At 49.1% G+C, this 27,905-nt stretch overlaps 2 protein-coding genes and 1 pseudogene across 4 annotated transcripts in view; 2 read left to right on the top strand and 1 right to left on the bottom strand.

Annotated features, from left to right (window-relative positions):
* Positions 1-22,279, bottom strand: part of COL4A2 (collagen type IV alpha 2 chain) — a 178,402-nt gene extending 156,123 nt beyond the window's left edge. The window contains exons 1-3 of the mRNA XM_082602472.1: positions 22,142-22,279; positions 21,746-21,833; positions 21,586-21,640 (exon numbers count right to left, since the gene is read on the bottom strand). Of these exons, the coding sequence (XP_082458598.1) occupies positions 21,586-21,640; positions 21,746-21,789 (99 nt within the window). The 5' untranslated portion in view covers positions 21,790-21,833; positions 22,142-22,279. The remainder of the gene's footprint in view (positions 1-21,585; positions 21,641-21,745; positions 21,834-22,141) is intronic.
* On the top strand, positions 57-4,553 carry LOC309792478 (ATP-dependent RNA helicase DDX3X-like; annotated as a pseudogene). The gene has a single exon. The product of its transcript is annotated as an ATP-dependent RNA helicase DDX3X-like (transcript).
* A 210-nt stretch (positions 22,280-22,489) lies between the features above and the next one.
* The window catches only part of COL4A1 (collagen type IV alpha 1 chain), a 160,317-nt gene continuing 154,901 nt past the window's right edge, over positions 22,490-27,905 (top strand). For both annotated transcript variants that reach the window (XM_082602475.1, XM_082602474.1), the window contains exon 1: positions 22,490-22,702. In XM_082602475.1, the coding sequence (XP_082458601.1) occupies positions 22,622-22,702 (81 nt within the window). In that variant the 5' untranslated portion in view covers positions 22,490-22,621. The remainder of the gene's footprint in view (positions 22,703-27,905) is intronic.

Below are 27,905 nucleotides of genomic sequence, written 5' to 3'. Positions count from 1 at the left end.
AAGTTGCTCTCAGGCAGGACACGACCCCGGGAGGCCTCAGCCAGCCCAACGTGTCAAAAGATAAAATGCTTTGCAAAGACAGAAATTCCTTAACCCTTCCAGAGAACAGCAGATGAAAACGAACTTTCTCTTATCTCTAGCTTTCCAAAAATTGCCTGTGCAAGCAAGCGAGCGGAGCGTGTTTTTTGCAACATTTTAGAAGACTGGCAGGACATATTGGGGGAAACAAGCCTGGGTGTACGTTCTTTTGATGGTGAGGTGACTGTTCAAAGGGAAAACAGAATCACAAGGCCCTAGAGACTACTGTCTAAGACTTGCTACCCAAACTGTGGTCCCTGGACCAGCAGTAGCTCGTCACCTGGGAGTGGGTTAGAAATGCAGAGTCCCAGGCCCTGCCAGGCCTTAGAGGCTGAATCTGTGGAATCAAATGCACAGCCTGCCCAGCGCTGCTGGTTCAGCTCTTCCGACTCTAGCCAGGATCTTGGAGCAGCATCTGATGTGCTTTCTGTGGACTCTGTATCAGCGATTGGCGTTTCCAGGGGAGGGTGACTTCCCAGTCAAGTCCCCTTCCCCCAGCAGCCTCACGATCCCGGGCCCAGTAGGGAGGGCACCACAGGGCCAAGTTCAGTTATCACCTTGCCTGATAAGTAGGGGTTTGAATGACCTCCCCCCATTCCATCGGTTTGGTCACTGGTCCACTTTCCACATTCTTACCCTCGACAGAGTTTCCAGAAGTACAAAGGAGGCCACTGGCCAACCTCCTCTGCCCTGAAGAAAAAGTCCAGCTCAGCCTGCAGACCTCACTGGCCGAATGCCGCCAGGAGACAGCTGGCACTCTGTCTTGCAGAGGAAGCATATTTTGCATTAGTTTGACTTTGCAGACAAGCCGTCATCGTCTATCTACCCCAGTAGTTTTCATGCAGCAGTTCAAATCGAGTGGAGAGTGAGAGTGCAGCCTGCGTCAGTGGCCGCAGGTGCCCGTTTCTGCGGGATGTGCCTTTGGCCCCTGAGCAGCGTGATTCGTGCTGGGATTCTGAACAGAAAGTCCCCAAACACTGCGTGCCAGTTCTGACCAGGACTCCCGTCTCCCCAGCTTGCTTCCCTCCTGCTGGCGTCTGTCTGGGCTGTGAGTCAGATCCCAGCTCCCACGCTGGACCTGCACTGGATACTGGGCTCCCAGGACCGTGACCCTGGAGCTCACAGGGCTCTGGCTCGGGCTCAGCAGAAGAACAAGCGCTCCTTCCTTAGGAGTCTTCCACGGCGCCTGTGCCCGCCCTCCCATCATGAGCCCGGCAGAGGCGGCAAGAGCCATCTCTGCTGACTTTCTGTCTGGGACTCTGACCCTCTGGCTGGCCCCTCGGCTTCCCTGCTGCTCACTCCTTTAAACCCTGCGATTCACAATTGCAGAGGAATGAGTATTAGTTAAAGAGACGTATTTAGCACCACTAACTTAAAAGAGAAAAAAACCCCACAGGAAGATGGGTGCCAGGCATCCCGGAAGCTCTTCATGCCAACACACCTGATGCCGTCCCTGGCAGGTGGCTGCTTCTGGGACCCCCTCCTCCTCCTGGGTGTCAGGTTACAGCATCCTGACAGCTCCCACCCAGACCATGCAGATAGCTAGTGGAAAGCAGCCGTATAGCACAGGGAGATCAGCTCGGTGCTTTGTGACCACCTAGAGGGGTGGGATAGGGAGGGTGGGAGGGAGGGAGACGCAAGAGGGAAGAGATATGGGAACATATGTATAACTGATTCACTTTGTTATACAGCAGAAACTAACACACCATTGTAAAGCAATTATACTCCAATAAAGATGTAAAAAGAAAAAAAAAGAAGAGAAGCTCAGAGTAGCTAGTGAGCCTCAAGTGAGCCCGTCTTTGGGATCCAAACTAGTGATGTGGCTAAAGGCCCTCAAACTCCCGCCACAGGATTCCAGGGGACTGGCTACAGGTTTTTACTGGATTGATACCTTTGTCCATTGGCTTCTCTCAGATTGAATGGTCCAGCAGAGGGGACTGGGGAAGGATGAGACCTTGGGCTCAGTGTGTCAGAAACAGTGCACCAAGGGACCCACTCTATCAGGGACTGGTCAACATTGGCCGGAAAGCAAGACCCACGTCAAGAGGAGAGGGGCCACCAGCGAGCCACGCAGAAGTGGAAGACCAATCTTAGAGACCCAAGTGCAGAAGCCCCGTGGCCAAGGGGCCCACGTGCTTCTTCTAAACTTGACTCTAACCACCGAAACCTACCAGCCAAGAAAACAAAGCTGAACTTGAAAACAATACCTTAGAAAAGTACAGGAATATTATTCAGCCTCAAAAAGGAAGGAAGTTCTGACACATATGCTTCAACATGTCTGAACCTTCCAGACGTTACGCTAAGTGAGATCAGCCAGTCACAAAAAGACCAATACTGTATGACTCCACTTACATGAGGTCCCTAAAACAAGCAAACTCATAGAAACAGAGACCAGAGGTTACCAGGAGCGGGGAGTGGGGAAGAGGGAGTTACTGTTTAATGGGACAGAGCTTCACCTTGGGATGATGAAGCAAGTTCTGGAGATGGATGGAGATTGCACATCAGTGTGAATGTTCTTAATGCTACTGACTTGTACACTTAAAAACGGCTAGGATGGGGGCTTCCCTGGTGGCGCAGTGGTTGAGCATCTGCCTGCCAATGCAGGGGACACGGGTTCGAGCCCTGGTCTGGGAGGATCCCACATGCCGTGGAGCAGCTGGGCCCGTGCGCCACAGCTGCTGAGCCTGCGCGTCTGGAGCCCGTGCTCCGCAACAAGAGAGGCCCCGACAGTGAGAGGCCTGCGCACTGCGATGAGGAGTGGCCCCCGCTCACCACAACTGGAGAAAGCCCTCGCACAGAAACGAAGACCCAACACAGCAAAAATAAATAAATTAATTAATAAACTCCTACCCCCAACATCTTAAAAAAAATGGCTAAGATGGTAAATTTCATGTTGTGTGTGTTTTATCACCGTTTAAAAAAAAAGGATAAAAGAATCAACAGAGGTTTGCACAAGATAGATACACAAGAGACCTGAGGTAACATTAATAAGATCATTTTCAAGTGATTCGTTTACAAACACTGTATGTCTGTAGAGTATGTGACGTATGAATCACGTGTCAAGGTTTTATTTTTTAATGTCAGGAAGTTGATCTAATTTTTAACACATGAAATGCTTAGCAAGAACAGAGAGCTAAGACGACGTTTTAACGTGAGGAGTTACGAAAAACCTCACGAAGGCTGCCTTTTTTTCTATGTTTATCCTTAAGACTCTAGTTAATTAAACCCAACGAGGAAGAAAAAGCAACACGAAGGCAAAAATGTTGGCAGAATAAACAGCCTGTCTTTTGTCCTCACTCCATAACTAGAAGGATCAAGATTTTGCTAAAGGTACTGTAACTAGAGATAGACAATTCTGAAGATGGATGAAACGTATGTTTATATTTATACCCCCTTTTAAGTAAGTTTACTTTCTTCTGAGACACTGCTCTGGCTTTGCTCTCCCACACTGTTAAAATGGCTTTAATACAAAACAGAAGTGATGGTCCAGGTTTGACTTTGTTCTGGGAACAGGCCTTTCTACCATCTGAAGCATCAGTGTGGTGCAGACAGACATTCCCTGTTCTGGAATTTCTAGGCAGGAGTCAATGCTCTTTTCAACTGCATTTACTTCCTAATTAAGGAATTTTTGGACTTAAAAAAAAAAAATCCAGAGCGAGCATGACTAATCTTCCTTCCTTCCCCCTCTGGAGTAAAGTAAGTCATTTATTTCTAGAACATGAAATTCCAATCAGGCGAGAAGCAGAAAGTAGTTTGGGGGGAACAGTCAGATAAACGGTCGTTTCTGCTTGACCTCTTAAATGCACAGGGAAGGATTCACTGACTTTCGTTTTTGTGGAGACCAAAAAGGGTGCTGATTCTCTGGAGGATTTCTTATACCATGAAGGATATGCCTGTACCAGTATCCATGGAGACCGATCACAGAGAGATAGACAGGAAGCCCTTCACCAGTTCCGCTCGGGAAAAAGCCCAATTCTAGTGGCTACTGCTGTGGCAGCAAGAGGACCAGACATTTCAAATGTCAAACATGTTATCAATTTTGATTTGCCAAGTGATACTGAGGAATGTGTACACCGGATCGGCCATACAGGACATGTAGGAAACCTTGGTCTTGCCACCTCATTTTCCAATGAAAGAAACATAAATACCACAAAGGATTTGTTGGCTCTTCTTGTGGAAGCTGAACAAGAAGCACCATCTTGGTTAGAAAGTATGGCTTATGAACACCACGGCAAGGGTAGCAGCCGTGGGCGTTCTGAGAGATTGAGTGGATGATCTGGTGCCCGAGATTATCGACAAAGTAGCAGTTCTGGCAGTCCTAGCTTCAGCAGCAGCCGTGCAGGCAGCAGCCGCAGGGGTCGAGGTGGTCATGGCAGCAGCAGAGGATGTGGTGGACGTGGCTATGGAAGCTTCTACAATAGTGATGGATACGGAGGAAATTACAGCTCTCTGGGGGTTGATGGTGGGGCAGCTGAATCCGCTTCGCAGCAAAGTCACCATTTCGGAAAAGCTAATACTATGGAAACCACATGTACCTGAGACTATACCGTGTAGCTTCAAGAACTAGCACTACGTCAAACAGATAGCTAGTGGGAAGCAGCCGCAGAGCACAGGGAGATCAGCTCGGTGCTTTGTGACCAGCTAGAGGGGTGGGGTAGGGAGGGTGGGAGGGAGACGCAAGAGGGAGGGGATACGGGGATATACGTATACGTATAGCTGATTCACTTTGTTATACAGCAGAAGCGAACACACCATGCTAAAGCAATGACACTCCAATAAAGATGTTAAAAAAAAAAAAAAAAAGAACCAGCACTACATTACCAGCTGTGATTCTCCTGAAAATTCAAGGGAGCTCAAAGCCAAAGGAAGAGAAGAAAGGAACAATCAACAACCCTATTGAGAAGTTGGTGTGAAAACTTAACTGCTGTAGTTTGGTTTAACTCCCCTCTGCTTATTTCCATCCCAAACTGCATTTATAATTTTGTGACTGAGGATCATTTGTTTGTTAATGTACTGTGACTTGAACTTCAGGCCACTTATTATTTGATGTCCTGTTGGCTCAGTAATGCTCGAGTTTTCAATTGTTTTCACAAAATAAATTTACTGAACTTGGGCTAAAATCAAACCTTGGCGCACAGGTGTGATACAACCTAACAGGAATCATCCATTCATCTGTAGATATTATAAAGAAAAAATCTTGGGCTGTCTCCTGCGTTAGGACTTTTTGATACTTGCACAGAGGGTAGGAAAACACCTTACAGTAGAATTAGTTTCTAATGTGGCAGACTGTACTAAGCTGAAGTTCTGACTTGCTCACTCTATCCTGGATAGGCACTTGTAGTCTTTAAATAAGCCATTCCAGTCATGAGGAGGTGGCATGTATGAATACATCCATACATTTTTCAAAGCACTCTTCGAAGTTAATGCAAGTAAATACAGCAATTCCTCTTTTAATGTTTAGGTTACTAATTCTAAGCTAGGCAGATGTGGGCAAATTATTATAGGAAAAGTTTAAAAGTTTTGATAACAAAAGTGTTTAGGGGGAATTTCATCTAATTAGATGTTTTGAATCCCTGCCATAAATAAAATTGAAGTGGTAGAATGGCTGACCATGCCAGTGACCAGTCCTTTTAAGGACCTGCTTGGATTTTGGTCTTTAATGCATGCTAGTATTGATGTTTTTTGGTCAAGAGGATAAGAGCAGGAGGAATTATGCAGCAGGCTTTTATTTTAATGCAGATTCTCTTTTTTCTGTTTAAGCTGCGCTGAAATGTTAAAATGGCTTACACTTGTAGAATTTGTAAATCAGACTAGCTACAAACTCTGAAATTCTTGAGATCACACAGGTTGGCAATATGTACTAAACTGCACGAGGTGTTATTTCTATATAGTGCAGTTTTAATGTATTTTAGTTGCATAGGTTTCCATTGTATTTATAGTCGCTTTCTGCTAAATTTGACCAAAGATGATTGGTCACCAACTAAAAATGCCTCTGCCACTTGGAATTCTGTGCTCATTTTGTGGTTGGAATATAGTGATCTTTATAGACTAATATTTACAATGGCATAAGGCGGCAAAAATTTCTTAAAGTGCAATAGATTTTCAAGTGTACTGTGCCTTGTTCTAAAACTTTATTAAGTAGGTGCACTTGACAGTACTGAGGTCATTTGTTATGGTGCTATTTCAATTAGTATAGATTTAGACTCTTGTACATTTTGCCCATAAAGTTTTACAAAATACTTATTTTATTGTACGCTCAGAGAATTTTAGATGATATGTCTTGTGTATGCGTCCTTAAACTTCCAATCTTATTTTGTCTCTTGGAAATTGTTGGACGCAGCGTGTTAGGAACTAGATTCTAAAATTTTATTTGGGACCATGGAATGATAGTTGAGAAGAAAACTATTTGCACACGACAGATTTTAGATACTTTTTGCTGCTAGTTTGTGTAATATGTATTGAACATTTTGACAAATATTTATTTTTGTAAGCCTAAAAGTGATTACTTGAAAGTTTAAAGAAACCTGACCAAAAGACAGTACGAAAACACTGGCACTTGAATACTGAATGTCACCGTATGTGAAATAAAATATTTCAGGGTAGTGTGAGCTTTTAATGTTAAGTCCTATTAAACGCGAGTCAAATTAAGCAGACCCAGCATTGGCAATATAGGTAGCTGTAACTTTCTGACAAAATTTAAGACAAAATTGGCAACTTGAAATTATAACATGCCAAGGTTTTGATACATTTGTCTTAAAATATTAACGAAACACTTCTACACACTGCTGTGACGTGTCCACATTTTCAAAGGTTCTCAGAGTTTTATTTAGTACATATTTTGTTTTGTTTGGTTTTCAGTGTCTGGCATATTGCGGTTCTCCAACACGTGGTTATCTTTGTGTATGGCCGTAATCAGTGACTTTTAGACTCAGTTTTGTCGGCCAGCAATATTTTCAGTAAGTAAGAAGGGAATTAAATTTGCTGAATGTAAACATCGAACCTCAAGTCACTGTAAGTTTAGTAATTGCTTGATGCTTTAGTCTTAGGTGCTAGCGCTGCATGTGCTGTGTTTTTTCTGATTTTACTAAAATAAAGAGTTGAACACAAAAAGAAAAAGAAAAAGCAAAGAAATCGCTCGCCAGTCGCCGCCGCTCAGGGTCTCAGGCTCACCCACGAGTCACAGAGCAGGAGCTCAGGCTCACCCGCCAATCACAGGGCAGGAGCTCAGGCTCACCCGCCAATCACAGGGCAGGAGCTCAGGCTCACCCGCCAATCACAGGGCAGGAGCTCAGGCTCACCCGCCAATCTCAGGGCAGGAGCTCAGGCTCACTTGCGAATCACAGCGCAGGGGCTCAGCTGTGGCGCCAATCCACCCACGTGGCAGAGCCGGGGTCCAAGGGCCGGGTCACCAGGCGCCGGAAGGGCTCCAGGCTGCTCAGCGGCCCAGGGCCTGGGGCTGCGTTCGGAGGGTGGAGGGCCCAGGGCTGGAGAACTTCGTGAACAGAGCAAATCGGCCTCTCGAACTTAAAGGGCGAGCCGGTCTCGGCGTGGCTTTGAAATTCCCTTAAGTCACCTGAGGGTGTCCCCGGGGCTGGGCCCCCCACCAGCATTCTGGAGCATCCCCCAGGTGATGGCGACGGCAGCCAGGCTGACAGACACTGCTTAACCCAGATGCCTGCCCCCCCTGCCAACCCGGCAGCAGCTCACTCACAATTTCACAAAGCTCCCCGGGTCATTCTCACCTCCTGACGGGCCGAGGTCCACTGATTTCATAGGAAACTAGAGGCAAATTCTGCACGTGAGTAACTGCTGTCAGATCCACTTTTGAGCAAAGTTTTACACCTAGAAGGGCACAGGGTGTCCGTGAAGAAATTTTGGAATGGGGGTGAAAAAGAGGCAAATAGAATCTGTAAAGAGATATTTGTATTTCTTTTCTCCCCAGCTTCTTTGATGGGACTCCACTGACTTGAACTGGGAGAGGCTGGCTTTTGTCTTCTATCTCCCGGCAAGAACAATCAAGCGGAAAAGGAGAGGGATGTGCTGATACGAGTACTCCTGCTGCGAGGGGAGAGAGTGAGGGGAGACGGGTGTGTGTGTGTGTGTGTGTGTCCACTTATAACTGGATGGAGGGGTCCCTTCCCTGCTCGGGGTACACTTTCCTCCCTGCACAGGCAGCCAGAGCTGAGGGACCTGGCTGGGCTTGCATTTTAATCAAGTGCAGACCCGGCAACTGTACATACTGTTCCTGTAATTGAGTTGCTCTGGTTCCTCAGAGAATCACTTGGGAGAATATGAAGACTACATTCTCCTTCGAAATCCCAGGAAATCTGTTAAGGCTTTTAAGGAATGCTTCACATCATGCCTCGAAGGCCTGTTCTTCTGTGATGCTGGGAAACAGACCCCTTACCAGCCAGAAAGGTTGCTGAACTGACCCCTCCTTTGACGAGCCTTCTTTTAAAACAGGAATGATTTCTGCCCAAATTGTCATTTTGTCTTTAACTTTGCAGCTTTTTAGGATTGCAATGAAAATGAACGTGTTTGCTCTTCTGCAGTTTCACAAAAGCCAAGGCAGACAGCTGAAAAATCACTGCTGCACCATGCGACTTCACAACAAGAAACGCATTGATTTTTCCAGCCTCTGGCATCTTGATATGGATAAGCAGACACAAAAACTGATGTCTACATGCACTGGTAAGGTTTACAAATCATTTCAGACTGTTTGCTGCTAATATTCCTTGTTTTGCAACGGGAAGGGGGAGGCTGGGCCATAAAAGCTGATGACTAAGACGAAGGAAATCCTGTCTGAGCTAAGATTGTCTTGGAGAGGAGGGGCGGGGCAGGGAGGGAAGCTGCCAGAGCTGGTGGGAGCTGTAGGAAAGGAAGGTGCTTTTCACATAGGAAAGGAGAGTATCTCAGGCCCGTATTTGGTCCTTCATTGCAGCTTGGAAGGTTGTTACAATTCGGACCGTGACCAAGTAAGGAAGAAAGGGAAGGGGGTGGTTTTCCCCTTGGAATTTCCAGATGCACTCTTCCTTGTTTGAGGCCACCCACTGGCCTTGCCCACCTGGGCGCTCAGGAGGAAACGGGTGGGTGTGTGTCCTGTTCATCCTGGCTGTGGAACCACAGCAGCGAGTGAGCACTGCTGAGGCCCTGTTAGGCAAAGGCTGGGGGTTCTCTCCGCTCCTTCGAGAAAGACATCCTCTCCTAAGGTTCTCTGGTGTGTATTCTGTGCCACATTGCCAAACCAAAGCTTCTAGAGTTTTCTTGCTTTGTTAAATGATACTTGGGTCTCAGAATTCTTCGAACAAAATGGTCTTTGTTTCTAAGTCTCTCCATTTGTTCTGGAAATAATTTAGTTACACCTTGACCTAACTTTAATTAAAATTAACATTCTTCCCTTGGCGGGTGTTTTTCAAATTTAAGAAAATACAAACGACTGTCCAAAGGCTTTGGGAAGACTACCCTGCACCCATCTCGCCAAGGGGACATGGGAGCGTCAGCGAGCGTGTCCCCAGCTCAGGCTCCTGGCATTACAGATGCTCCCTACCAGGCAGGGTTCAGTGCCCGTGGCGCCCAGAAGTGTGAGGACCAGAACTTTCTTCCCCATGGTCCCCTCCCACATCCCTCAGTCCCGCTGGCCTGATGTGCCCACGCCACATCCGCCTGTGTCCGAGGGCCTGTCTGAGCAGGGACCCGCCTCTCCTCTGTCCCCAGGGTCACACGCATGGCATGTGTGTCACGGCAAAGAGCCCGCAATGGCTCTTCTCTCCTCTGAAGTAGGGCCTCTGCGGGCTGCCCACTCCTCATGGACAGCACGTTTAACTTAAAAATTCCATCAGACAATTGGATACTCCTACCCCGAAGACACAAACACATGCATACACACACACGTGCACGTGCTCAGAGCATTCCGCTTGCTGCTCCTGGCCTGTCCTCCTCTGGGACACAGCCCCGAGCCCACGAGAGGATGGATGTACATAACTTGTGAGTGAACATTAGTCCTAGTAGAATCGAGACGTGTTGTTTGGCGAACGGATTTCACATCAATGAACTTGTGAACTTGTGACACAGATACTAACATTCCTGTTTGACACATGAAGAAAAGGAGGTAGAGAAGGGAAAGTGGCTTTTCCTGGTCACTGGACTGCAACCCAGATGCTCCAACGCTTTTTAACAGACCACGCCTGTCTACCTGCTGGCATGTGGGAACTCCAGTGAAAAACATCAGAACAGAAAACAAAGCAGGGAAAGCAGACCCCGAGGTAGGGAAGCTGGCATTGGTCCAGGAAAAATGGAGCCTGTCATCATAACACTGCTGTCCACGGGGGTCCCCTGCACAGCTAAAGTAATTTTAGGAAGGTCTCTTACTCCCCAGGGAGTTTAAGTAAATCTTTCTCCAGGCCAGGACTAACTATTTTCCAACAGCCTCTCTATCTGCCCCGAGACAATGCTGTGTTTGCATGCCTCTGCCCCCCACGTGCCTGTGGAACATTCATCTCCCCGGCCTGGGAGTTTGAAAAGGACCCGGAGAAGGAGAAGGGTTTGGGGACTCTGTCCTGCTGATTGGACCCCCCGGCCAGCTTGTGTGTCCCCCTTGGTCATCCTCCAGGGGTCTTTCCTCATGCAGCCATTCTAGTCTTTGTTTCTCAGAGTTTGGGAGCTTCTAGTCATCCACACTTGTAGGTCAGCCTCTCTGCAGAGGGACCCCAGAATGAACACGTCTGCCCGATGCGTCCTCGAGACCGTCCTTCTCCTCCTGCCTGGGCAGCCCTTGGGGAGAAAGGAGCTAGGGTCCTCTAAAGGGCGCGCGTGTGTGCGCGTGTGTGTTCTATGTTCTTTATTTCTCTCTCTCATCTCCATATCTGTCTATCTCTCCATCCATCTACTATCTATCCATCTATCATCTATCAATTTATCTATCATCTATATCTGTCTTTCTCTGTCAATCATCTACCGTCTATCATCCATCTATATTCCATGTAGATAAATAATATATACATATATTTACATATAATATACACATGTATATTTTACATAGCCAACATTTGGCGTATTTTGAGTATGCACACATACTCTATGGCTAGGGATTGGTTGGCCTAGCACTGTGGTTAAGAGCAGAGGTTATGGAATCAGCCAGTCCTGGGCTTCATTCCCAACTTTATTCCTTATTGACCTTAACAAGTGCCCTAACCTGTGTGCCTCAGTCTGCACATCTGTAAAGTGGGACAATCACAGAACTGTGGGTGTTGAGCGGCTAATGTGTGTCAGTGGCTGGGATCAGTTCCTGGCACCAAATTGCTGTGTTTCCCCTGTGGGAGATTTTAGCTGTTCCTGGGGTTCTGAAATGCTAGAAACTTCCTTAGGGGTTCCTCTTTCTTATGCTGACCCCAGGGGAGCCCACAAACACCCTCCCAGGGGACCCCTCCTTTTCTCCAACCTGGAGCCAGGGGCAGGGGTGAGGGCAGAGGAGGCGGGAGGGCTCCCCGTTCCCTGTGTCGCTTCTTCCTGACATCAGTTTGCAGTTATTATTGCCCAGCCATTGATAATAGCCTCTCTTTTTTCTAATGGACAAACCGCAGCCTGGGAGGCATCCCAGGGAGCACGTGCCTTTGACCGTGTCCACAAGCAGAAGCCCTTTCCTCTGCTCTCATGGGGCCCACACCGCTCCACAAAGTCAGACACGCACCCAAAAGTGCTCAACACGCAGAAAAACACACGGTTATGTAATTCCCACCAGGTACCAGAAAATCAGTCTGTAATTCTTCTGTAATTCCCACATGGGAGATCACTGAAGTGGGCAAAAGCAGCAAAATAGGAATTTTAGGGGTGGGCCTGAAACAGTCCCTCGGAAAAAAGGCAAATCTTTCACAGACAAATCAGCACTTCCTTTATCATCAGGTACAGAGCGCTTTAGCCAGTGGGGGGTAGCAGTTAATTGGGGAAAAACAACCACACCGAGAAAAACTACATTTTAATCTAATCTTTCCTAGTTGTTCCATGACTGTCCTTCTCATCCAGAAGGTCTGTTTCAGCACTTTCAGCTTGCTATACCTTCACTCATATACAGCACAGATGCTTTACTGGGTGCCTGCTGTGTTTCAGGCCCTGGATCATATGATATAGCCGTGAATGAGACAGGAGGAAAGACATCATGTGCCCTAAGCCTTGGGCTGTAGTGGCAGAGATTCCAGTGGGGATAAAATTACGTGAGAAAAGACAAACGCTTAATGTCTACAGGGCTTATGGATGATGACTTAAAATCCTGGCTCTCTACTGGTAATTTTGGAGGGCACTTTAATTAGACTCTGCAATGGCTCATTTCCAAGGACAGGGGCTCCAGCTGGGCGCGGGATTCTGACACTGGCTACGTGAGGCCTCTGACAGGACAGGGGAAGGGTGTCCTTCTGGTCACGGGGCTTTCAGGCTACTTCGAGGAGAGAGACTGGGCGTGGGCGAAGCTGCAAAACAGAGCTGGCAATGGCTGCTCCGTTCCTGCAGGGTGGTACACAGGCAAAAGCGCCAGGTGACAGCCGCTGGCCGTTGGCCATCCTTGTTCCTGGCCCTTGTCCCCAGCCCATAGCTGCAGTAGAAGTTGTGGCCACTTGGAGATTGCTCACTCCAAATTCTGCAGCAGCCTGTAGCAATGCAGGGAACGCGTGTGGAGGGGGGCTTGGGGACCCTGGACGTGCCACTTTCTCATCCTCGCTGTCCCCTGGGTGTCCTAGGCAGGCAAGAAGCTGCTGGTGGGCTTTCCTTTCCCACACGGCCAGCCCCTATGGATGGGACACTGGCCTGACAAATTAGTGAGTGAGCCAGAGGTGTGAGCATGTAAAAGCCCTCCTGGAAATGACACCATCCTGCAAACCTGCTGTGCCATCTCGAGCTCAGGAAACAACTGTGCAACCGTGTTCCTGCTCTGGTCAGTCGGTCAAGAAGAGGGAGGCCATTGTAGCTCAGCCCTGGAGACCCTCGGAGACGCCAAGCTGTGGAATCTCCGTTGGGGCGCCTTCCCTCCCCTCTCCCCATAAAGAACCCCACCCAAGTTAGGGGAACAAAAGCCCTTTCCCCAGGCAGGGGCCACTTCTGCTAGATTTCCAAGGACACAGAAGTGCCTTTTGTTTGCTTTTTTCTATCGGAGCAAAGCATGGGGACACTATCTCCCTTTTGCTGATCCCCAGCGTACAGCTTGCTGCTTCTCCGCTCACTCTGCACCTGTCTGGATTATGCATGCCAGATGTGACTGATTCATGGCTTCCAAGGGCAGGTTTTTATTCTGAAATGAGTTATATTTGCTGAAAAGTTGCAAAGAGAATTCGGAGAGTCCCCATACAACCCTTCACGCAGACATGATGATGTGATGTCAACATCTTACACAACCTCGGCCCATTTCGTCAAAACTAGAAATGAACATGAGCACATTCACGAAACCACAGACTGTATCAGAACTGCACCAGTTTGTCCACCAATACTCTCTCTCCCTTCCAGGATCCGAGTCAGGCTACCGCACAGCACTTAGAGGAGCACTTTCTTGACAAAAGAACTTGTTGCTTCAGACGGCGGCCTCGTGCAGGGTAGCAGACTCCATCGGAACAGGACACCCAGTGCACAACAGGAGCGGCAGGAGATGGGAGACCCCGACACAGGGACCAGGTCCAGGCGCCCAGGGGCTCGGAATCTAGTGGGTGCGGCAGAGCTGCTCGCACGTCCCTTGAAAGTCACTGCCTGACCGCGTGGAGGGGGCTGGAGAAACCCACGTAGTCTCCCCAAGATTAGACACCTTCTAATCTTCTTTCATGGATAATAAAAAAAAAAATCACACAGCCCCAGGGAGGCGATGAAATCAAGGTTAGTGAGTCATTCAGGCCTGTCCCAGGAGAGTCTCCTTAGCGCTGGGAGCAGCCACCAGGGGGGTGGCAGGAGGTGACCACCAGATAACCCGCCTGGCCTCTTGCCCCAGCTGATCAGGTATCATTCACTGGGTTACAGAAGCTCCCCACCCCCAAAGATAAGAAGCCTCATGCAGCATACTTATTTTTAAGTCATCTCTGGAGCAGCCCAAATGCCAGCCTGGAACAGCATCCCGTTCCCAGCCTTACAGTTGGGACTGGTGAGGGCCGAGCCCAGGGACGGGCCTGGGGCAGGTTGAGGGGGGCGGTCCCCATCCTCAGCTCTGACTCTCCAACTCACCGGGGTGACTGAATGCCCGGAGCATCCCAGCATGGATGGACGCCAACCCTCCCTCAAAATGGTAAGTGACTTGCTCTGGGGTCACCCAGCCAGTTAGGAGCCACTCTGGGGTGGCCTTTGGTTGCCTCCACCACTGCTGTGTGGTCCCCAATCCTGGGGGCCACCAGCCCCTGCGCAGAATGTCCAGCTTACAAGCCGAATCAGCCAAGGCCGCGGTTCCCAACCTTACCTACCACCTTCCACGCCGGTGATGACACCACCAGCTACAGCGGGGGGCTGACTTCACATTTTCCTCTCAAGTCCTCTAATCAGAGGTTCCTAATCTGAAAATTCCTTTTCAGATTAAAAGTACAAGACATTCCCAAACCACCACCTTCTAAGTACTGACATCTTCATTACATAATCGTCATCGATCAGGTTTATCTCCATTGCACTTTTGTTTTTCTCTCGCATTTTCTCTCTTACTTAATTGAAGCCAGTCACCCATTTTTTTTTCTTTACCCTCTCCTCAGGAAGACAGACCATCCTTTGATTTTTATTATTTTACCAAAATCTTTGTTTTCTGTTCTAGAACTTTTTACTTGAATTGCACTTTTTTTTTTCCCCTCTCTCTCTGGTTCTAAATATACCCACTGGCAGTGGGAAAGCTGTGGTCCCTCGGTCCCCCTTATACCTGCATCTGTTCTGGGATGCTATGACAAATCCCTGGTGTTATTTACTGTGGCCAAGCCATAGAAGCCATGCAGGGAGAATTACTTTAAGAGCCTCCAGAGAGCTGGAGATTTCCTTGTTTTCCCATTAACAGAGGAGGAACATTGTGATATTTCCCTTCTTCTTGGGGGCCCAGATTTTGAACAACTGGACTAGAGCTCCAGGGAATTCTGCAAAAGACCTGATCTCCAGGAGTCTTAACTCGAGCATGGAAAGAATGTGAGCACCGTACATTTTCCATAACTTAGCATTAAGCTGATTGGAAGGAGAAGAGAAAACCTTAAGAACATATTCCTTCTTTTTTAGAGGGAGAGGACTCAAATCAATAAAACTAGAAATGAAAAAGGAGAAGTTACAACAGACGCCACAGAAATTCAAAGCATCCTAAGAGACTACTACAAGCAATTCTATGCCAGGAAAATGGACAACCTGGAAGAAATGGACAATTTCTTAGAAAGGTATAACCTTCCAAGACTGAACCAGGAAGAAGTAGAAAATATGAACAGACCAATCACAAGTAATGAAATTGAAACTGGGATTAAAAATCTTCCAACAAACAAAAGTCCAGGACCAGATGGCTTCACAGGTGAATTCTGTCAAACATTTAGAGAAGAGCTAACACCCATCCTCCTCTAACTCTTCCAAAAAATTGCAGAGGAAGGAACACTCCCAACCTCATTCTGTGAGGCCACCATCACCCTGATACCCAAACCAGACAAAGATACTACAAAAAAAGGAAATGACAGACCAATATCACTGATGAATATAGATGCAAAAATCCTCAACAAAATACTAGCAAACAGAATCCAACAGCACATTAAAAGGATCATACACCATGATCAAGTGGGATTTATCCCAGGGATGCAAGGATTCTTCAATATATGCAAATCCATCAATGTGATACACCATATTAACAAATTGAAGGAGAAAAACCATATGATCATCTCAATAGATGCAGAAAAAGCTTTTGACAAAGTTCAACACCCATTTATGATAAAAACTCTCCAGAAAGTGGGCATAGAGGGAACCTACATCAACATAATAAGGGCCATATACAACAAACCCACAGCAAACATCATTCTCAAGGGTGAAAAACTGAAAGCATTTCCTCTAAGATCAGGAAGAAGACAAGGATGTCCACTCTCGCCACCATTATTCAACATAGTTTTGGATGTCCTAGCCATGACAATCAGAGAAGAAAAAGAAATAAAAGGAATACAAATTGGAAAAGAAGTAAAACTGTCACTGTTTGCAGATGACATGGTACTATACACAGAGAATCCTAAAGATGCCACCAGAAAACTACCAGAGCTAATCAATGAATTTGGTAAAGTTGCAGGATACAAAATTAATGCACAGAAATCTCTTGCATTCCTATACACTAATGATGAAAAATCTGAAAGAGCAATTAAGGAAACACTCCCATTTACCATTGCAAGAAAAAGAATAAAATACCTAGAAATAAACCTACCTAAGGAGGTAAAAGACCCGTACTCAGAAAACTATAAAACACTGATGAAAGGAATCAAAGATGACACAAACAGATGGAGAGATATACCATGTTCTTCGATTGGAAGAATCAATATTGTGAAGATGACTATACTACCCAAAGCAATCTACAGACTGAATGCAATCCCTATCAAATTACCAGTGGCATTTTTTACAGAACTAGAACAAAAAATCTTAAAATGTGTATGGAGACACAAAAGACCCCGAATAGCCAAAGCAGTCTTAAGGGAAAAAAACGGAGCTGGAGGAATCAGACTCCCTGACTTCAGACTATACTACAAAGCTACAGTAATCAAGACAATATGGTACTGGCACAAAAACAGAAATACTGATCAATGGAACAGGATAGAAAGCCCAGAGATAAATCCACACACCTATGGTCAACTAATCTATGACAAAGGAGGCAAGGATATACAATGGAGAAAAGACAGTCTCTTCTGCATTGGGGAAACTGGATAGCTACATGTAAAAGAATGAAATTAGAACACTCCCTAACACCATACACAAAAATAAACTCAAAATGGATTAGAGACCTAAATGTAAGGCTGGAGATTGTAAAACCCTTAGAGAAAAACATAGGAAGGACACTCTTTGACATAAATCACAGCAAGATCTTTTTTGATCCACCTCCTAGAGTAATGGAACTAAAAACAAAAATAAACAAATGGGACCGAATGAAACTTAAAAGCTTTTGCAAAGCAAAGGAAACTACAAACGACGAAAAGACAACCCTTAGAATGGGAGATAATATTTACAAACGAATCAACGGACAAAGGATTAACCTCCAAAATATATAAACAGCTCATGCAGCTCAATATTAAAAAAACAAACAACCCAATCAAAAAATGGGCAGAAGACCTAAACAGACATTTCTCCAAAGAAGACATACAGATGGCCAAGAAGCACATGAAAAGCTGCTCAACATCACTAATTATTAGAGAAATGCAAATCAAAACTACAGTGAGGTATCACCTCACACCAGTTAGAATGGGCATCATCAGAAAATCTACAAACAAGAAATGCTGGAGAGGGTGTGGAGAAAAGGGAACCCTTTTGTAGTGTTGGTGGGAATGTAAATTGATACAGCCACTATGGAGAACAGTATGGAGTTTCCTTAAAAAACTAAAAATAAAATTACCATATGACCCCACAGTCCCACTACTGGGCATATACCCAGAGAAAACCATAATTCAAAAAGACACATGCACCCCAATGTTCACTGCAGCACTATTTACAATAGCCAGGTCATGGAAGCAACCTAAATGTCCATCGACAGACGAATGGATCAAGAAGATGTGGTACATATATACAATGGAATATTACTCAGCCATAAAAAGGAACGAAATTGGGTCATCTGTAGAGATGTGGATGATCTAGAGACTGTCATACAGAGTGAAGTAAGTCAGAAAGAGAAAAATATCGTATATTAACGCATATATGTGGAACCTAGTAAAATAGTACAGATGAACCAGTTTGCAGGGCAGAAATAGAGACATAGATGTAAAGAACAAATGTATGGACACCAAGGGGGGAAAGTGGCGGGGGGGCGGGTGGTGGTGGTGGGATGAATTGGGAGATTGGGATTGACATGTATGCACTGATGTGTATGAAATAGATGACTAATAAGAACCTGCTGTATAAAAAAATAAATAAACTTCAAAAATTCAAAAAAAAAGCATATTCCTTCTTTTTCTTTTCTTTCCTTGGGGGCAGGGAAAGGTGTGGCAGTATGCAGGAGTGGCAAGAGAATTTTCCAGAGCCTGGAGCCCTGGAAATCTGAGCTGGTGGGAAGGCAGTCTGGAGCCCAGCATCTCCCGGGGCATACAGGACCTGTGTGTCCAGCTCTCCTGGCTGCCTCCTCATACCTGGAGAATCTAAGCTCCCCCTGACTGAGTTCAGGAGGTCAGCCCAGCCCACAGCACATTTGATCTCCAGGAAGGTCTCTGTTCTCTGGAATTCTCTTCCCCCCAGAATGGCACAGGGCTGCTCTCTTAGACCTTCAAGGCTGCAGCCCCACGTCTTGAGATAAGAGCAATAGTGCGGTACAGGGGCTCATGAGCCCCGGGCAACCTGCCTTCAAAGCCTGGGATGGTGGCCATTTAGGACGGGCTGTCTCACGTGCCCTCAGGCCGGGCAGCGGCAGGAAGGCAGCCTGAAGACAGGGTGCCACACATCCAGGGTGCGTGTACCCACGTTGGGTCCCGAGCCCAGGCTGCCAGGGGACTGCTGCCGTCCTCTCTCCCTCTGGCCACCAGATCGTGCTGGGTCTCCCTTGCTCTGGGCTCCTGCTCTTCAGAGCAAAGCAGGAGAGGAGGTGGAGGGGGACTCCCCTTCCCAGAAACCAGTGGGTGGGCTTTGTTCTACTCATCTCTGTCCAGAGCAAGGAAAGCGCAACCAGGACACTCAACTACTGAAAATCAGTAGTTGACTTACGTAACAGTTCTGCCCCTGGGAAACCAAGCAGTGGGGAGCTGCCTGGGTTCAGATCTGCTGCTTACAAAGAGAGACACCTTGGGCAAGGTGTTTAAACTCTTTGTGCCTGTTTTCTTATCTGTAAAATGGGGGTAATAAAAGTTACCTACTCAGGTAGGTGTGTTTTCCTATGAAGCTTAGATGGATTACGGCACAAAAACTGGCACATGGCAAGTATTCATTAAATAATTATTTACCATCTCTGCTACCCATTTTCCGTTGCTTCTGCTACAAAACTCTTCAAGCTACAGTGAGCAGCCCTTTTCACTGAATCGACCGACCCCTGGGAAGTCTCTTTGGCACAAACGGGCAAAGACACAGGATTCTTGAGTGTGGCAGACAAATAGGGCAGGAGCTGGACTTGCCACAATGAGGAAAATTTTTTAAATAAATATAGTTAAAGATTAAGGCATTATTTCTTGAGTAACAGCTCTTAAAGCCAGTGGTCAATAAGAAGCTAGTAAGTGGAACATCCATTGTGGGCCATCATAAATTCCATGATTGTTGAATAATACATATTGATGTGTCTCTAGTAAAATGACTCAGAAGTATCTGTTTGCATCTGCAGATTTAGAAATGCCATAAACTGGCAAGTGACTCCAATGCCTTCCAACCCAATACTCTTAACTCAGTGGTTCCCAAACTTTAGCATCAAGTGGGAATGCAGACTCCCAGGCTCCACCCCCGAAAGTCTGATCAGAGGATTTGAGATGTGGATCAGAGGTCTGAGTTTTTAACCAGCCTTTCCAGGTGAGTGTAGGGGTCCCAGGACTTTCCTCTGAGAAGCACTGCTATAGGCAATAAATGCTCTGGGTCCCATCCAAGGATCAGGGAGCAGAGACTCAGATGAGTATGCAGCATCTAAGAGGCTTTGGAGGGAGGCACAGAGGTATATTACATGTAATAGGCTGGGGGATATTCTCTTCTGTTCAACGTATGGAAATGCGGGCTCAGGATTTATGAGACCAGGGCAGAGCTGCCTTTAGCACCTAGGTCTTCTGACATGACGCCCTTTCCACCACTTTTAGGATCAATGCCAGATAAGATCCTCATCATTCTCAGGAAGGAAAACACTGATGTTATAAAAGTGGTTCTAGGGGACGAAGGGGTGTGGGAGAGTGAGCACAACCAACGCACAATCTCAATAGGATTGGGCACTTTCCTTTGCAGGGACCTCCTCCTCCTTCTCTGAGTGTGTGTGCGTGTGCGCACGCATGTGTGCGTGCGTGTGTGTGTGCACGCGTGCATGTGTGTGTGTGCGTGCACGCGCATGAATTGCCCTGGCTCCCAGCTCTGCGCCAAGTCCTGTATGTCGTGTGTGCATAAGGACCCATAAAGGCCAATGGGCTGGTTTAAATTTCTAGGCTCTGATCTTCTTAAACCAGGACGTGTGGAAAGGAAAGGGAGACAGCCCGGAGCTTTAAGAAAACTTTGGCCTGGAATGTTCCGGTCAAAGTCTATGGACTCCTCTTCTGACTCCCAATCTGGGCCCTGAACTGCAGCAGAAAAGTGAGGCTAGAGGTTCCTTCCCAAGCTAGGATAGCACTTCCTCACTCACAGCCTTGAAAATCCTCGTTTGTTTTATGTGAGGATGGAACAATGTGAAAATAACAGAATTCAATGCAAACCGTGAACACAGCTGCCCGCTGTGCCTGTGTACACTCTACCCAGAGTGCGGATGGGGGGGGGGTCTCTTGACTGAGCCACCTGGGAGATCAGGTGCCACCATATTCTATCAGACAGAGGAAGGGAGGGTGGGGTCCGGGACACCTGGTAAGTCCCCTGGATCTTCAGCTGCAGTTTAAACATCTGGGTCCTCAGCTCAAGGGACCCGGCAAAGCTGTGACAGCTCAGCCACGCCACACGAAGTTCAACCAAAGTGGCTGCTGCTGCCAAGTACAAAATCCCATAGTGCAATCAGCAGGCGGGGACTGCCTGGCAATGCTGGCAGGGTCACCTTGAATGGCGGGGCTGGGCTGGAGGGGGACCTGGTAAACAGGGTCCCCGTGGGAGACTTAGCAGCCCCATCCTGGCTTTCCCGGGGCCAGAGCGCGTCTTGCAAGAAAACGGTGTTTTCTGCCATTGTTCCCTCTCAGCGACACCAATACAAAGTCGCCCGGTCCTCCTCGCCCCGCCCATTCCCCCAGAGCCTCTCATTCAAAAGAACGGAAAACTCTGCCAAGGGCAGGACCTCCGACACCAGCTTCTGATGCCACGCAAGCTATTCTCCCCCGAAGCCTGGCGCCCCAGGGCCACGTGTCTTGACCGCCTCGATTCTAAGGCTGAGCTTTGCTTCTAACGACGGGCTTTGCTCAAACGAGGGGAAAGGATGCCGCGAGCCATGTTTTAAATTATTGGTTCCCAAGGAAGAGCCGACGCCAGTAACGCACAGGATTGAAGGGGGCCCCAAGGGACGGCACACGGGAGCTCTCGGGGATGAGGGGCGGGGAAGGCGTGCTTTCTCAGAGCCTGGGCTGGGTAGGGGGCGCAGGGGACACCCAGGCACACACACACACACGGACACACGCTCAGGTGCGCACGCACGAGTGGCCTTCTGGCAAGGCCACTCGGTGTCCCCACCGCTCTCCCCGGCACGCGAATCGGCCCGGAACGGGAGCCAGGACTTACCGCCAGGACGCCCTGGGCCAGGAGCCCCACTGTCACAGCTCCCAGCAGTAGCCACCTGGATGGGAGAGGGGGGAAGAGCGCCGTGAGTGTGCGGCCCCGGCTTGGAAATTCCGAAAAGCACACGCGCGCGGGACCCAGGGACAGGCAGCAAGTCGCTTACCGCCGCAGGGCAGGGCGCGACGCCGCGCGCTGGTCTCGGTCCATGCTCCCAGTTCGGCCCCTCAGGGCTCCGATCCGTCCCTCCTAGCCTGGAAGACGAGACAAAGAGGGCTTAGTCCGGCTGGGGAGGGAGCCTCGTCGCCGCCCGCCTCCGTCTGCGGGACAAGGGAAAGCGGGGCGCGTCCCCGCCTCTTGCCGGGGGTGACCGGGAGCCGCCCCGCGACGAGGCAGGGGAGAGGGCAGCCTGCCCACCTAGGCCCGGATGGGGCCGCTCAGCAGCCTCCGCTCCATCCTCTCCCCCTTCCCACTCCGAGAGCCGGGCGCGCAGCCCGAGCTTCACGGGGCGTGCGAGTCCCTGCCCTCCGCCCGGGGCTCGGCGTCCCAGGGCCGCTCTTACCTCAGGCCCGGCTTCAGTGGCTGCCGCCCGCGCGCCTCCGCCCTCCAGAAGCGCCTCCTGCGGCACGAGCAGCGCAGCCGCCCTCCCGGCCTCCCCGGGCCGACCTCCGCCGGTTCGGCGAGCGAGGGGCGCGGGGCGGGCAGCGGCGGCGGTGGGTGCAGAGCGCGGAGCCCTGCGTCCCGGCGCGCGGCGGCCACAATCCCCCGGCCGCGCGCTCCTGCTGCCTCTTACCCGCGCCGAAGGGTCCTCCCCCTTCGAGGCACCGCCCGCCCCGCGCCGCCGAGGGGAGGGGCAGCGCCAACAAATTGGGGAGCTCGCCTGGTCGCGCTCAGGTCTCCGCCGCGAGCTGCCGCGCCCGGGACGGTGCGCCGCGCTCGAGTCCGGGCCCTGCGAGAGTGAGCCGCCCGCCGCCGCCCCCAAGAGCCCGGGCGCCGGGCCCCGCCGTCCGCCGCCGATCCCCGCCGCCCCGGGCGCGCCACCATGGGGCCCCGGCTCGGCGTCTGGCTGCTGCTGCCCGCCGCCCTCCTGCTTCACGAGGAGAGCAGCCGGGCCGCCGCGAAGGTGAGTCCCGGCCGGCTCGGCTCCCGGCGTCCCGCCCTGCGCCCCGGCGCCCCGCGCGGCCCCTTTGTCCCCGGCCGGAGCCGCCCTCCGGGCCCGGGGGTCGCGCGCGGCACAGCCGGGCGCACTTTCGCGGCCGGTCCCCGCCGGGGACCCCCGTGGGCTGCGGTCGCGCATCCATTAGGGAGCCTCCTTTGTTGTGGGCTGGGTAGGGGCGAGTCAGGGGACTCCTCGGGGCCGGGGGCGGGCGAGCAGAATTTGGTGCGCCCCTCGCGGGGTGAGGGTGCCCGGGAGTCAGGGGGATTTGAACTCGCACCTCGGGGACGCCCGGCCGTCGGGCGCCTTCACCTGCCCCGGGCGCCCGAGTGGGCCGGGGGCCGGAGGGCCGGACACGCGCGCCCCGTGCTGTTCGGAGCCCCACACATGTGCCCGGGAGTCGCTTTGGGCGTGTTACTCTGGAGCTTTGGAGACTCTGGTGGTTGATGCTGAACAGTCCTGGGCCGTTTGCCTGGAAACAGCTGTATCTTTGCTTTCCCACGACTTTGCTGTCGCTGCAGCACGCTAAGGGACAGCAGAGGAGCTTTTCTGTCGTGCAGCTTTCAAACGTTTCCATACTCGACTCGATGACTGTTACTAATATAGTAAAACATTTATAACCACATTATATTTGAGTGTGAAACCAAAATGAAACTCCATCTCATTGTTCTGTGCACAGATTGTTTTCCTCGTTTTCATTTCCTCCGGCTGTGCGCTTGCCCGGAAAGGATCTGGGAGCTCGGTTTGCACAAGGAAAGGCGTCCAGCTCTAGACGGTCCCTGATGTACTGTTGTTCTTTGCTTTTTTCCTTCCCCTCAGACGGAGTAAAAACCTCAGCTGTTTCCCAGTGTCACAGCCTTGTAGACAAAAGCCTGGGAAGGTGTGCTTCTCAACACATTTTGCATGCCCCCCTCCCCAAATATTTAAAAATGATGTTTCTACTTTCGGCATTTCCCACTTACCCTTGTTTCACATCCTGATTTTGCTCTTAGTTTTTTTGTTTGTTTGTTTTGTTTGTTTGTATTTTGTTTTTTCTTCTCTTCAGGAAGAATGATGCTCACTGACTTCAGTTAATTGTATATAAATTATTAACTGTTACTTGCCAGAATAAACTGGTGATATGCATACGTGTCTTGCAATTGAGAGTCTGGCTCTTTGCTGGCAGCTGTGTCACTAGGTATGGAAAGGCCTAATGATGACACAAGCAGTTAACTTCAGATTGTTCCTCCCAGCCCAGAGTCTAGCCAGGCACCCTAGTCGGTTATTTAAACACTCTGGGGTCACGATGACAAAATACTTCCAAAGGAGGCGGCTCTAGAGCACTTTCTTTGGGTCTAGAACTATTGACCCAAAGATTTAACATTTCCAAGGAGAGATGGCAAGGAAATGAGAGAAGGTTCTCTATTTGGAAATATGAAACTCTGTTTGGATTTTGGATTTTCTGATCGATAATATTAGCAAAGCCAAGCCAATTATGAGAGCCGGCTTTTCAAATAGCCAGGACTTTGAAAAATGAGCCACTCAGTGAGTGGGAAATCAAACTCATTCCTGTTGAGTTTGGGCTTATTTTACTTTCCTTGTACGTCCCTGTCCTGGCTCTGCTGTATGCTTCAAATCTCATGTAATGTTTTAAGAGACCTGGCATGTGGACACCCTCTGATCACCAGTTGACTTAATGGGTATTATCATTTTGCCATATTTTCCCTGGTTTATTCAGAGAGAGAAAATTTATTAATTTGAACATAACTTACGGCTGTATAAGAAAATCCATTTAAAAATAATATCTGGCTCATTTTAAAATTTGTCTCACTTTTCACACCATCAGTAGCATTTTTTTGTTCGTTTTTTTTTTTTTTTGCTTACCTCCTTCCAAAATCAGCTGTTAGGGATACCAAAAAGTTGAAATAATTTCCATATTGATCCAAGCAGAATATCATTTAAAAATGCATTTTGAATGATAAGATGCTGCCAGTCAATCAAATCCTAATTCAGAAGCCAGTAAAAATGATTCTTGGATTACCTGCTTTTTTGGAATATCTGAATCTGTGTTACCTGCATTGACACACCCAAACGTCACCTACTAGGTGCCAGGCAGAGATTGTACTTACTATTATTATTATTCACATGAAAGGCTGTTTGATCTTATATTTGATCATATCTGCTATGGCCATACTGTGCATTTACCGGTGGGTGGGTTTTCTAAGCCAGTGATGTTTTTTCCTCCCCCCCCACTCCCCTCCCCGACTTTTCTTCCTTTGCCAAGGAAGGAGGAATCGGGTACAGACCTAAGACAAAACTGTGCCCCTAGTGCTGCGGTTGAGGGTCCTCGGTTCTGGGGTACGCAGCCACGTGCTTGATGAATTCTTCCTCCTGCAGCCTCCAAACTCCCCCCTCCAACTGGTCTGTTCGATGCTTCTTCACAAATTATTTTTCAGGATCAGAAATGTGAACTTTCGCCAAAGTGTGGTGATGCCCGAGTAGGGTGTTGGCATCTCCAGACCATTAGTCACCACTGTGAGACGGAATGACCTAGAACTCAGATGGATGTTTAATTCTGATATGAACGTGGACCACATTCCGCTGGGAGTGTAATTTCAAAGAGAAGGCTGCTTTTTGACCTAGTCCCAGTGACAGCGACATGAACCCAGTATCTCAGGAGTGAGCTTGGTGAAGATATAATCTAAATCGTTGTGTTCTTCATGCGTGGAACTGGATCAGGATGCAGGGGAGCACCTCTAATACCAACCGGGAGAAACAGTGTGCCTAGCCTGTGTGTGTGTGAGTGTGCACTTCTAGAATTATTAGTGTGTATGTTCATGGTGTAGTCACACACACACACACACACACACAGAGAACAAGTGTGGTTTAGAGACCGGAGGATCCTAAATGTTGTGTCTGCTCTGATTAAGCAGGTGATTTCAGAGGACTTGGTAACCCCCTGCCTCAGTTTCCCTGGCAGAACTGCTCCCCCACCCCCCATCCATCCTTCCTGCCTTCATCCCACACATGTGCCTTGAGCACATCTTCAGGCCACACCCCCCGCCAGGCACTGGCCCTGCATTGGTGAGTGGGGCCCACCCTCCTCCCCCAGGAAGGCTGTGGTCTCCTGAGAAGTACTGAGAAAGAAACAGGCAGATACAACTCAGGCTGGTAAACGCTACAGTCAGGGTAAACCTAGGGCCATAGGAGCACCTAAGCTAGCTTTGGGGAGCTCAGAGGAAACTTCCAGGAGGCTATCCCACCTCTGACTCTGAGGAAGGAATGGGAGCCATAGACCTGGCCTCTTGTTTTCATATGAATTGTCCTGTGCATCATACTCAGAAGGTTGGATAGCTCTTCCTTGGCCCTTTCACAAATCAGGCTGTCTTTGCATGTAAAGAAGCCCTTAAGGTTCCTTCCTTGGAGGTACCAGGATGCCATTGCTTGTATGACTAACAGGCGTGCTATCTGAACTTTCCCCTGGGAGGGGTGGAGACACACGGAGGTCTAGGAGAGAGGCGATAAGACCCCAGCTCAACCAAAGGCCCCCTCCAGAGGTGGCAGGTGGATGGGGATGTCTGCAGAGGTGCAGCACGGATGACTGATTGTAGGCAGGAGTGCCTTTAGGAGCTGACCGAGCACACCTCCCCGCACTGGGGCAAGGGCATGGGGGAATTCCCAAAGCCCTGCATTATCCATTAACAAGGCTGTCTTCAGATTTCTTGGAACTGGGGGGGATGGCCATCACTGAACAAGTTTGGTCATCTAGGTTAGAACTGGTAGAGATTTTGCAGACAAACTGAACCCACAAATGACCTGCTGAGACAAATCCTTTTAGAGATGGAGGGGGCATCAGTCAGTGAATAATTTACAGCACTTGTCTTGAGGTATACGATGTTTGTTCTAACAACGGATCCAGAGACTGGACAAGGATTAGCCTCATTAAAATGTCTCTCAGGCAGATTGGGTGTTTTGAGTTCTTGGGCTCAAATAAGCAAAAGCAACAATAGAAAGCCTAAAATAATACCATCAGAGCATTGTTCTTCTGCTGTTATTAAACAACCACTAAGAAATGTCAGCTATAGAACAATACAAAAGACATATTCCTCCCATTCTTGTGCGCACAATGAAAGAGATGTGAACCAGAAAATGGTTCAATCGTCAGTTTCTTTTGAGGAGTTTACCGCTTGAAGAATGACTCTGGGGTTAGCATTTTATAGTCTGGCACACAGGGACCGCTTCCGTCCTGTATTTCCCTCCATTGTTCTCCTGGTCTTAGTCCTGTGACATCAGTCTTTCTTGGGGTCCCTTCTGTTTCTCTGCTTCTCTGTTCTTCCTCTTCCAGAGCCCTCAAGGTGGGTGGGCCCCGGGGCTGGGCTCCAGCAGGCTTCTCTTTTCCTCCACCCTCCCCACTCCCATGATTTGTCAGTGTTCTGTGAAGGGGACCCCACACCTTTCTCTTGAACCCCAGTCTGGTCTCCTCACGTTCGTATGGAACGTCTCACCCCCGCTGTCCTGCTCTGGTTGCAGACTTAGCGAGTGTGTCCAGAACCGAGCTGGCCATCTTTCACCAACCGACCTCCCTTCTTCCCGAGTGGCCCGTTTTGGTCGTCGATGCCCCGACGGTTCCTGATGCTCAACCCGGAGACCGTAGCTTCATGCGGAGGCCGCACCCTTCCCTCCTTTTTAACCTTCACGTCGCCCAGGCACTCATTCCACCCTTCCTCCTTCTGACTGCCCCTCAGAGCCCCCTTGGCCGTCTCTTCCCATGGCTGCGACACCATATTCCAGGTCTACTCGCCCTGTGCCAGGATCGCCACGAATGCCTCCCGCTCCTGCCCTCCTTTCAGCCTTGTCTTCTCCCCAGCCCATTCCTCACGTTGTCCTGAGTCTGTCTTCAGAGATCCCGCTATGACCACGTGATTCCTCTGCTCAGCATCTGACAGTGGCTACCTCCTGTCTGACTGAAAGTCTCCAACTCTTTGGCTGGGTGGTTTTCATTTTTTTTTTTTTTTTTTTTTTTTTTTTTTGCGGTACGCGGGCCTCTCACTGCTGTGGCCTCTCCCGTTGCGGAGCACAGGCTCCGGACGTGCAGGCTCAGCGGCCGTGGCTCACAGGCCCAGCCACTCCGCGGCATGTGGGATCTTCCCGGACCGGGGCACGAACCCGTGTCCCCTGCATCAGCAGGTGG

The sequence above is a fragment of the Mesoplodon mirus genome (genome assembly GCF_964341445.2).
Source record: "Mesoplodon mirus genome assembly, chromosome: 17".
NCBI lineage: Eukaryota > Metazoa > Chordata > Mammalia > Artiodactyla > Ziphiidae > Mesoplodon > Mesoplodon mirus.
This window is presented reverse-complemented; position numbering and strand designations above follow the sequence as displayed.